The 12,024-nt window shown below is 41.8% G+C and overlaps 1 protein-coding gene across 1 annotated transcript; it reads left to right on the forward strand.

The window, feature by feature from the left end:
* The first annotated feature begins 1,218 nt into the window (after positions 1 to 1,218).
* On the forward strand, positions 1,219 to 12,024 carry trpc6a (transient receptor potential cation channel, subfamily C, member 6a). The gene is given in 15 exon segments (XM_042500030.1): positions 1,219 to 1,251; positions 1,253 to 1,371; positions 2,853 to 3,181; positions 4,421 to 4,553; positions 4,989 to 5,289; positions 5,879 to 6,064; positions 7,556 to 7,720; positions 7,841 to 8,078; positions 8,154 to 8,381; positions 8,964 to 9,228; positions 9,724 to 9,919; positions 10,589 to 10,789; positions 10,962 to 11,018; positions 11,369 to 11,444; positions 11,742 to 12,024. Coding segments are annotated over 15 exon segments (2,655 nt in total). The 3' UTR covers positions 11,870 to 12,024.

Below are 12,024 nucleotides of genomic sequence, written 5' to 3' on the forward strand. Positions count from 1 at the left end.
CACACACACACACACACACACACACAAAAATGACTATCCAGGTGTTTGCCCAGTCGTTGCCCCCAATAAGTGTGTATGTTTGAGTTGACAGTGTTTACATCCAGATCTGGGTTCTGTTCTGTTCTGGGCATGAAGTCTTAACAAAAACTCTCTCCGGTGACATCTGTCAGCATTTACCCCCTTTTACCCTGCCATCCTCCCTGTGAAATGCAACGCTGTTACGTCATGAAACTTCCAAAGTGACAAATCATCTGCAATCAGGGCCTTAAAAGGCAATTTTTACTGCTACAATTGTACATCAGAGACTTTGCTTTATCAGATCTTTGGATGTTGACGCATCGCGTGATGTAATGGAGTGTTTTATGTGAAACAACAGTGGAAAAGCTAACAAGGACTATGAAAAAGGATGCACTGTACCATCAGATATAATGCATTCAAGTGTGTATGTGTGTGTAATGGAAACACTGGGTGCTGCGTCTCACCTTTGACCTGCTGGTGACAATATACTTGTTTGCATGCTTCAAACCACAGACAACACAAACACACTCAAACACGTATATACGTGTGTGTGTGTGTGTGTGTGTGTGTGTGTGTGTGTGTGTGTGTGTGCGTGTGTGTGTGTGTGTGTGTGCAGCATGGGAAGTCGTTTTCCCACACTGGACAGGGATCAGTGGAGAGTTGGAGCACACAGGAAATAAAGTCTACTGGGAATTTAAACCCTGAGGAATCTCATCTGCTGTTCATCAGCCTTCAGTTACTCCTGCACACACACACACACACGCATGCACACACTTACACACACACTGACAAAACTCCACATGTACTCTAAACACTGCGGTTTAAAATAGCATTTTACAGCCTGAGCATTAAAACTGTTGGCAAAACTCAATATTTTGAGAATAATCTGCTTTTATTTATGTACTTAATCCTTGCAAATTAGCTTTTACCCTCACAACTAATGCAGCAAATACTTTCCAAGAAAAGTAGATTCCGCTGAAACAATGACGACAAATATAGCCATGTATTACCACTGACCCTCAGTGTGTTCAGTCATAACAGTAAGTTGCCCTCCACATCTGGACTAAGGAGTCGTGTAAATAAAAGTATAGTGGGACCCAGAAGGATGCATTCTTTCTCAAGGACACAGAGACACAGAGGGGGAGGGAGACCTAGAGAGGGAGAGAGAGTCATGCCACAGACACTTGATCACTCCTTCATATGTACCAGGACCCTCTGTCGTTGATCACCTCTGGGGATGAACCACTGCCGACCTGCAGGTTACAGCGACAGCCCCAGGGCTCGGAGCCGGGATAACCTCCTTGTGTACGATGACTTTGGAGAGGAAAACTGTTGCTCTGGTCGATGCCTCGGGTGAGTCTTTCATTTACAGCCCCTACTCAGCCAGATGTGCATGTAGAGGGCAGGTGTGTTTTTGTGTCCATCTTCATCTGCAGGTTTCGTTACATTGCCAGAAGAATTATGGAAACATTTCGCATTGGAAAAGCATTTATTTGAACTCAGCATGTTTTATTATCGTGTAAAATACAGACATATGGATCTTTTTGGCTACTTGCCTATTTAATTGTAGGAAACTGTTTCATTGAAAGGATTGAAAGTTTAACATTCCTGTTTAAACTTTCATTCTTACACGTGTATCTGTACTGGCATCTTTCTTTTTTATCTAAATATGCTTTATTACAGTGAAGTTAAGACTCTATAGGGAAATGTTTAAAAATTAAACTGGGAAATACTGGGAAATTAGTATTTAATGCTAGGACTAAAACTATATAAACTCCTTTTTTGAATTTGACTTAAGTACAGAAATCAGAGAATTTAATATTTCATCTTTATTTTATTTTTTTAGGTGTTTTGAGAGGGGTTTCTTTTGGGGTATTAAAGATGAAGTGTGAAAGATTTAGGGAGATTTAGTGGCATCTATCTGTGCTGGCTGCATATTGTAACCAGCTGAAACTTCTTCCTGTTAGATTTCCTCTGATGTTCATTGTTCAGGAGTTCAGGAGTTAATCACAGACCAGGTGAATAAATCTAGTAAAAACACTGAATAAGCAGTTTCACATTACAAATGAATGTTTCTCTGATGCTGTTTGGCATGTTGGAGATGGGTGGCTTGCCCGGCACCTGCCAGCTGGGGCTCAGCTTTTTGATAACTAAAGATCCAGATGTTCAGGAGGTTTTTACTGGCAGATGAATTATCAGCAGAGGTGTGTTCCTTCAAACAATCAAACAAGTTGATTTAAACCAATAAAAACACTGAATAAAGCAATTTCAAGTTTAAAAAGTTGTGTTTTTCCGATGCTACACGTCATGGAGCGGCTGCTAACTGCGGTGGCCAAAAAGCGACTAGAGCCAGTGTGTTTGGTTTGGCTGTTTTGGGCTACTGTAGACATAGCAGTGCAACATGGCGATCTCTGTGGATGAGGTTCCGCTTCCTAGATATAAACAGCTCACTCTAAGGTAACAAAAACATGACGATTATTAAATTCAGGTAATTGTACACTAAAGAAGCATACTTATATTATATTCCATTTCTACCAATATATCCCCCTAAATCCTAAACACTGAACCTTTATATCTACCAAACTGTGGAAAATAAAAGGCTGCAACAGATCACTTCGGATGACAGGTGAGAGCTCTATTTGTTCTGTTATTACTGCCACAGAAGTAGAATTAATAATTAAAACTTGTTAACAGCATCTTCATCCTATAAAAAGCATTTCTGTAGGATGAAACTGGAAACTCAAGAGTGATTTCCAAAAGACTTTATGTACTTGAGTATAAGTCACCATGTGGACATTATATACCGTGTTTATGTCTCCTGACTCTCTTGGCAGCCACAGCATCTCAGAGAGACAGCTCATGGCTCCTCTCAGCACTATTAAACGACGCCAGGCCCTTCGTGGTCCAGCCTACATGTTCTCCGCACCCTCAATCAGCCTGTCGGAGGTTGAGCAGCGTTTTCTGGAGGCAGCAGAATACGGCAACATACCAGAGGTGCGGCGCATGCTGCTCCATGTGCCCAACCTGAATGTCAATGCTGTGGACTACATGGGCCAGAATGCATTACAGCTGGCTGTAGCCAATGAACATCTGGAGGTGACGGAGCTGCTGTTGGGGAGGGCGGATTTGGCCAGAGTGGGTGACGCCCTGCTGTTAGCCATCAGTAAGATGTGCATTTTATTCGAGGGTCAAAATGACATGTAAAGGTGTAATCACAAATGACAGCCTGGTGGCGCAGCGATCTTCAGTGTCAAAGCTTTTAAAGATGACAGAGTGGGTCCAAATTTAACTTTTTCGTCCATCGGCTAAATGAATGTTGACAATTTTCCAGGTACTCAATAGATTACCATTGTTATTGGGACTCGTGGTTAAGGCAAATCTACTATCTACCTGCATATTTTACCAGCACTTGGCATATCAGTGGTGCTAATTTTGTGCTCCAATATCAGAGCAGGTGGCATTGCTGATTGTGCATAATGCTTTACTGCTTTAATTTAATCTAACCTTTCATTGAAAGGTTGACTTAGATGTTTTTTTGTGATCTGAGTGAACCTTTCCTCACTTGCTTTAGAGAGAGCTATTTTTAATATCATTTGTATTTCAAAACAAGACCTGCTTGAAAATGAGCACTGGGACCAACAAAGCAAAAAATCTGATTGCATGAGTGCAAACTTTAATTCTTCAAAAGAAAGTCTAAAGTTGCACTCTGTTTTATTTACAATAAAATTGAAATTGCACAACCTTACTTCTAGCAATCTACAAAAAATTAGCATAGAATTGGTTCAGGGGGGTCAAGCTCAGCTCACATCACAGCTACATCAGCTGATATCAAGCAGCGTAATAAGGTGATGGATCGGCTGACTGATAGAAGGGAATCTGCTGATGGATCATGAATCTGCTCATGGATTACCATCCATGCAACCAACTAGCAAATCTCATTCAGGGTGCCCTATTTAAACTGCTTTGGCTTGCCTATTCTTGCTGCTTCCACTGCAAGCTGCTTTGCAACCTGCTTTCAACCCAGCTCCTCATTTTCATGCTGTTTGACTAATCAGCATCATTCCTTATTGTACCTGGGGAGTCTTTGCTGCTGCTCTCCTTGCCTTAGGCTTGGCACATATGCACATGGAAGGGCAGAGAGATCCCAGGACAGACTCATTCCACCTAATATCACACTAACATAACATGACTAAAATACAGTGCTGAAGATAAAGCTTCAAGGTTGTTACTTTATGTGCATGTGAAGTTATTACAACTAAAAAATTACAATTTCATATCTTCAGACTTTTGGAAAAAATTCACAGGCACAACAACAATATGGCTACTGAGGTCAAAGGAACCAGGTACCAAACCACACTTGTAGCTTTGCTCTGTGTGTGTATGTGTTTGTGTTTGGTTTTAGGTAAAGGTTATGTTCGTATCACAGAGGCCCTCTTGTGTCACCCAGCGTTTAGAGATGCCCATCGTCTAACAGCGAGTCCTGCTCAAGCAGAGATGTTGGATGACTTCTACGCTTATGATGAGGACGGGACGAGGTAAGGCAACATTCAAAAAATGTTGTGCCCTCTGACAGCAGTGTAACTGGTGCCATAAATATCTAAATGTCCTGACATGTGGAGCCTCCTGAATGCCCCTGACTGTTTAAAGGGCTGCTCTGTACTTGCTGCATGCACTAACTTCCTGAAGTCTTTGTGCCTGGCACTTCAGTTTCGGTATGGATTAAATTAACATGTTATATAGTGAGCTTTAAAAGTTCTGTTCTCTTACTTTTGGACAGAGCCAGACAAGCTATTTCCAGCCCTTGTGCTAAACTAAGTTCGCCAGCTGCTGCGTAAATGAGTGGGGAGCCCTGGTGGTGTTTATGTAGACCAGAGGACTTTGAAAAAAAATGTTTCTGTTATGTGAATGCCTGTGATAAATAATTATTTGTTGCAATGTAAATGGTCGTGTGTGTGTGTTCATTCTCACAGGTTCTCTCATGACATTACACCAGTGATCCTTGCAGCTCACTGCCAGGAATATGAGATAGTTCACACCCTGCTCAGTAAAGGGGCCCGCATTGATCATCCTCACGATTACTTCTGCGGCTGCGACTCTTGTAACTACCAGCAGCAGTTTGACTCCTTCAGCCACTCGCGATCAAGGATCAACGCATACAGAGGACTTGCCAGTCCTGCTTACCTCTCCCTGTCTAACGAGGACCCGGTGCTGGCAGCCCTGGAGCTCAGCAATGAGCTGGCCATGCTGGCTGACATTGAGAAAGAATTTAAGGTACAAAAGTAATAAAAGATCCTACTGAATCATCAACAGACTCTAAAATCACTGGGCACATCCTGTAAGTGCTACTGTGCACGTGTCCTGAAAACCAGTTCATCGTCAAGTACACAAAAGATATTTTTGACATGGCGCTGCCAACCAGCTGCCAGGAAGAACTGCCAATAAACACAGGGACATTTTATGAGCCTTTAAGAGAGGAAGCAGAAACAGACAGGGGTCTAGATCTTGTCATCACTGTTGACATTGTTGGTCTGACACACATATAACAACCGTAATTATTACTGGCCGTATTGTAGGACTGTATACTACAGCTCACAGACAGCTGCTCACACAAATTTTTGAGGTCTACAAACTTTTTCAAAGCTTTTGTTAGGGCCATATAAGTGTCATTTTATTCTGAAAACTTTGTATAGTTGTGTTCACCAATTGTGAGAACCATCTGAAAATTATGACCAGATTTTCCATAAAACCCTCCCTTATACATATATAGATTTTTACTGGTAGGATGCAGCAACAAACCCAGCATTATATCTCCTGCAATGCATCTTACTGTTTCACTCATTGAAGCGCATTGTGTTCATAGAACGACTACTGCTGTCTGTCGCACCAGTGTAAGGACTATGTGGTGGGCCTTTTGGATCTGTGTCGCAGCACAGAGGAGGTGGAAGCCATACTGAGCGGAGAAACTAACTGTGAAGACAGCTATGATCTACCAGGTCGCCCCTCGCTCACACGGCTCAAATTAGCCATCAAATATGAACTTAAAAAGGTGAGTGGCCCACAAGCAGTAGGTACATGCTTTTAGTCATATTATAAGAAAAAGGTCATTTCCAGCCTTCTGGACAGACGAGTGTTTCACATCTCGCCATTAAATAGCTTGAATTCACAATGAATAGCTTATCACTTTTTTTGGTCAAAGTTGTTTGTGGAGCAATGCAGCTGTTGCAACAAAAAAACTCTTCCTCCTTAATGAATTCATGGAGACCCTGAGAATTAAGATGTGAGAGTCTGCTGTCGAAAAGCAGTGATTTCACTTTGATGTCAGAAAATCAGTCCCAGAAGATAAGCTATAAGAGTGCACTGATACCATCACAGTGATGATGTGTATTGGGCAGATTCTTAACTAAAAACAGCACCATGTGGCAGCTGACAAGGCTTGGTGTTGTAAGGGGTTTCAGCTGTTTCCTACATCATTAAATAATGGAAACTTGTCCAAAAAAAACCCAAACAAATAAATGAACAAATGAAAGCAGCTGTATTGGTTCAGATAATAGACAAGCATGATCCCAAAAGCACAAGTCTCAGACCACTCTTTCTGTTCAGAAAGGAAGAAGAACTAGCCAACACAAAGTGGAGATGGGCCAGTATTTATACTGCAAGACTAATCAGGGAAATAGGAAGCAGGTGAGTGAGTGGGTGGAGATGGTCAGGAGAGGGGGGCGGCAGGAAAAGGGTTACCGCAGGGCATGAGGGAGTGGCTGAATTCATAATGACAGGGAGGGTTATAGTCTTTTTCCACGTAAATAAGCGTGCATATGAGAAAACCTGATATAAATAGGCCATAGCCTTCTTTCCTGGTGCCAGTGGAGCAGAGCTGTGTGCACTTTAGTTTTTATGAAAATTGAGAACTGATTTGTAATCAACGGTCTAAAACACACAAGTATCATTATTAGAGTTTCAGGTTTAAGATATTTGATAGATGCTTGAATTTGAGTCCGAACTCATCTGTCTTACTTTACTTTTTCAGATGTGTCTGGTGCTGAAACAATTCATCTATTTATTGACTGACACAAAATTAATCATTTGATAATCAATTTGTCATTTATCAAGAAAAATACCAAACCTGATTTGGTTCTTGCTCTCAAATATGATCATTTGCAGCTCCTCTCTATTTTATTAACATTGCAAACTGAAATATTTAGGGTTTGAATTGTAAATCAGACAAAACAAGCATTTACAGGACACCGCCTTGGACTCCGGGATGATAGTTCGGTAAAAGATTAAACAAAAACAAAAATAATAATGATTAAGTAGTAGTTATACATCTCATCCCTGCCTGTCTGGATCATGATGATTCTCTCTTACAGTGACTCTTTGGCTGATTCCTCCTATAAGAGAAGGATCAATTTATAGTTGATGCAGACTTTTTTACTGTGTTCACAGCAATCAACATTTTGACTTGAAACTGAAGTCGTGTTCTGTCATCCTCTCTCTGCATTTTAAATCCCTGTTCTCACTCTGTAATGTCTCTGCCCTTCAGTTTGTGGCTCATCCAAACTGCCAGCAGCAGCTGCTGAGTATCTGGTATGAAAATCTGCCCGGCCTGAGACAACAAACCACTGCTATCAAGCTGCTGGTGGTGCTGGGAGTGGCTATTGGACTGCCTGGACTGGCTGTGGCTTACTGGATTGCTCCTTGCAGCAGAGTATGTTATACGTTTGCTCACAAATGTCTCTCACAAGACTTTCCAAATCCATGACTCAACATTTAACTCTCTGCAGGATGTTTTCTCTGATAACACCATCATGTCATTTTTCTCACTTAGGTGGGGAAAGTGATGCGAAGCCCCTTCATGAAGTTTGTGGCCCACGCCTCATCCTTCACAATTTTTCTGGGTCTTCTGATCCTGAATGCTGCTGATCGTTTCGCAGGCACCACCTTGTTGCCGAACATGACCCACCATCACCACCCAGGAGGACTCAACTCTGACCCGCTGCTGCTCTACCGCATGACCACCACGCCTTTCACGTGGATGGAGATCCTCATCATTTCATGGGTCACGGGTGAGCGTAAGACCATCATGATGGAGGAAAGTCGTGCCATCGTGTGTAACATCACGTGACTTTGTGCCGCTGCAGGTATGATCTGGGCTGAAGTGAAGGAGATCTGGAGTCAAGGGCCGGGGGAATACCTGGTTGAACCGTGGAACTTCTTGGATTTTGGAATGCTGGCTATCTTCCTGGCCTCCTTCAGCTGTCGCTTCGCCACCCTGAGACATGCTGACTTAGCCCAGACCTATGTACACACAAACTATAGGACACTGATAAATGTCACACTGCCCCCTGAGATACACTACTTCACACTGGGTGAGCATGCTCACACACCAGCACAGACCAGAACAGACCGCCACACTTACATCATTTATGTATAAACAGTTGCTCTGAGTTAGCATGAGGCGTTACATGAGAGTATGTTTTCCACTGTAGCCGAGGTGTTCTGGGCTGCTGTAGAAATATGCTGCTGCAAGATGGCAATCTCCGTAGACGAGGACCAGCTCATAATCTAGATTATTATATTCTATTGCTGCCAATATGTCCCACTTAATCCTACACACTCTACGTTCAAAAGATGTTCATAATATGTTCAAAATGCAACCTGTAACCCCTTAATCACAGATGGGACATGCTTATTTGATAACCTTTGGAAACATCACCAAAGCAATTGTTTTTTTCAATCCTTAATATCATCAAGTTAAGATCCAGTGACTTTTTTTTTACGAGCATACTCTGTGGTCACCCAATTTAATAATTTAATGAAACACTCTCTTTAATCTGCCCTCAAAGAATGACTGCCTTCATTGTAAGACTACCCTTTAAAAGAAAAGTAATACAAAAAAATCTATTGAAGTGGAAGTAGCATAACTGAAGTTTACTGCTCTTTTGTTCCAGCACGTATTTACTGGTTGCCATCAGATCCCCAGCTGGTATCAGAGGGCCTGTATGCAGTGGCAGTAGTGCTGAGCTTCTCTCGGATCGCCTACATACTCCCAGCCAACGAAAGCTTCGGTCCACTGCAGATTTCTCTAGGGAGGACTGTCAAGGACATCTTCAAGTTCATGGTCATCTTCATCTTGGTCTTTCTGGCATTCATGATCGGCATGTTTAACCTGTACTCTTATTACCTGGGGGCGAAGCAGAATGACGCCTTCACCACGTGAGAGACACCTGCATTTGTTCACACATGCTTGTAGAGTTTCCTGCCTCCCAGAGCTATGTATTTAACATTCCTCTCACGCTGCAATTTGATTTTTTGAAGCTGTCGGCACTGCAACCAAAAACTTGTCATATATTTATATCTGAAGGATGGACGAGATAGTAATACATCCCATATTTAAAAATAAAAGCAAATCAACAGAAAAGTGATGAATATATTTAAAATAAAACTAAGATAGTCTGTCAGATTTTTATTTTTCTTAATCATTTAATGAGATTTATCTTGGGACCCATTGTGGGGGTCCAGACCCATGTGTTCTTTGCAAGTTGTACACACTGAGAAGAAGAAAATGACCTAAAAACCTTATCTTCTTCCTTTGCTTTTCCCATGGAGCATCCTTAATATCTCCGTTCTGATGATTAATGGTTTGTTAGAGTTCAAAAATAACTTTTCTCTCATTTCCTCTAACATTCTGTCCTCTGTGCATCCGTCCAGCCTGGAGGAGAGCTTCAAGACGTTATTCTGGGCCATATTTGGACTGTCAGAGGTCAGATCTGTCGTGATCAATAACGGGCACAAATTCATCGAGAACATTGGCTACGTGTTGTACGGGGTTTACAACGTCACCATGGTGATAGTGCTGCTCAACATGCTTATCGCCATGATCAACAGCTCCTTCCAGGAGATTGAGGTGTGTGATCAAAAATATTAAACCACAATACTCCATAAAACTTCAATTAATAGTCCGGGCTATTATTTGCTTAAACCACTGAACTCTGCAGGTTATATTTGGGACAGGTGTCTATATGGGCCAGGCTTTTTATTCCACTCTAGTGTCCGTTTGGTAAATGTGAAGCTACAGCTAGCAGCTGATTAGCTTAGCTTAGCACAAAGACTGGAAACAGGTAGAAACAGCTAGCCTGGGTTTTAGGGCTGGAGCAGTGACTTCCTTAAGACTTGTCTGGAGTCAGCAGAGACTCACTGCTCCTGACCAGGAAATAGTCAGGCACATTACCTGTGTAAAACCACAATTTAACTTTTTAAGAATTTGGCTGTTGTGTGAACTAAACAAACAAGATATTTAAAGTAATTTTCTTAAGAGTTTTGTCAGTTTCCCCATTTTTGAGCTAAGTTGACAGCCTTGCAGCTGTCTGTAGCTTCATATTTACCATCCAAAGTCAGAGAAAGCAGTACTGATTTTCTCATCTAACTCTTGCCAAGAAAGCAAATGAACTAGTTTGTAGTAAATCTGGTACATTTGATTACAGCTGTGCATCATACTCAAGAGGCAATGTAGTGCTGGTGGTTTTCTGCTCCAACGTGTGTTTCTTTTTACCGTTTCTTTCCTTCTTGTCTTCAGGATGATGCTGATGTTGAGTGGAAGTTTGCTCGGGCCAAACTCTGGTTCTCCTACTTTGAGGAGGGGAGGACGCTCCCTGTGCCCTTTAATCTGGTCCCCAGTCCAAAATCCATGCTGGGGATGGCAACGGCCATAAGGTCCCTGCTCCTGCAGTTTGTGGCAGGACACAGTGAGGAGAAAACTGAGACTCAGCTCAACCAGGTACCACACATTTCTCCTTGACCATGATATTCAGTGTGGCTTTAAAGGCAGAGCCTGAGCACCTCCCAGTGGATTTACTGCTGCACCACAGGCTCCACCTGAGACCTGAAGTCCAGTTTAACCTGAAAAATGTCAGTTCTTTTCAATGAAGTTAATATGTTTAATCTTTCAGCTCGGAGGAAGCAAAAGTTCAGGATTTGGTGGGTCTACCAGCCCATCCAGATATCAGGTTTGTACTTGTGTGCATTTTGCAAAGGTTCAGACAAAAATATATTTTTTACTCTGGATTTCTGTGACAGCTACAGTTTCTGGTTATTCTGCAGAATTGGATTATATATGCAAAAGAAATTAAAAGCTCATAAAAAAAGATACATTGCTACACTTAAACTACCCAGCACTAAACTGTTACATTATTAAAAAAAACAAAAACAAAACATGAGCATTTCTGACAGAATGAGTTCTTGTGGATGTTAAACTTTTTATCTTCAAAAAGAATTCAATGTGGGTCTATTTCCATTACAATATTTTTAAATTGTGCGTGTTCAAAGAATTTAAGCTCTTCTCCATCTCTGGTTCCAGAAGATCATGAAGCGACTGATAAAGCGTTATATCATCAAAGCCCAAGCAGATAAAGAGAGTGACGAGATCACTGAAGGTAAAATCAATAAAATGACACTAAAACTGAACCGAGCTTGTTTAAATGTCTCTATTAATTCTTGAAATAAAACTATTCTAAAGTGTGCAAGGTTGTCTGTCTATATGTGTCAGCCCTGCGATAGTCTGGCGACCTGTCCAGGGTGTACCCCACCTTCCGCCCAATGACAGCTGGGATTGGCTCCAGTCCCCCGCAACCCTTACGAGCACAAGCGGATACGGAAAATGAATGAATGAATGAAAACTATTCTAAGTTATAGGTTTTCAAGTTTGAAATGAAACATTAATTTCTCTTCAGGTGAGCTGAAAGAGATCAAGCAGGACATCTCCAGTCTGCGGTATGAGCTGCTTGAGGAGAAATCACAGAACATGGAGACGCTGGACGGACTGCTGCGGAGGCTGGGGGAGATCAGCACAACCTCATAGTGCCACTGCCAGTCACCCAAACTTGTACATTTAGCAGCACAGCCTTTAGTGCCTTCTCCATCATTAAATGTAGATACAGTAAAATAGTGACAAATCATTTATATGATAAAATAAGATTATATGTATGTGAATATAACATTAAAATGAAGATTGCA

This window comes from Plectropomus leopardus, chromosome 13 (genome assembly GCF_008729295.1).
Source record: "Plectropomus leopardus isolate mb chromosome 13, YSFRI_Pleo_2.0, whole genome shotgun sequence".
NCBI lineage: Eukaryota > Metazoa > Chordata > Actinopteri > Perciformes > Serranidae > Plectropomus > Plectropomus leopardus.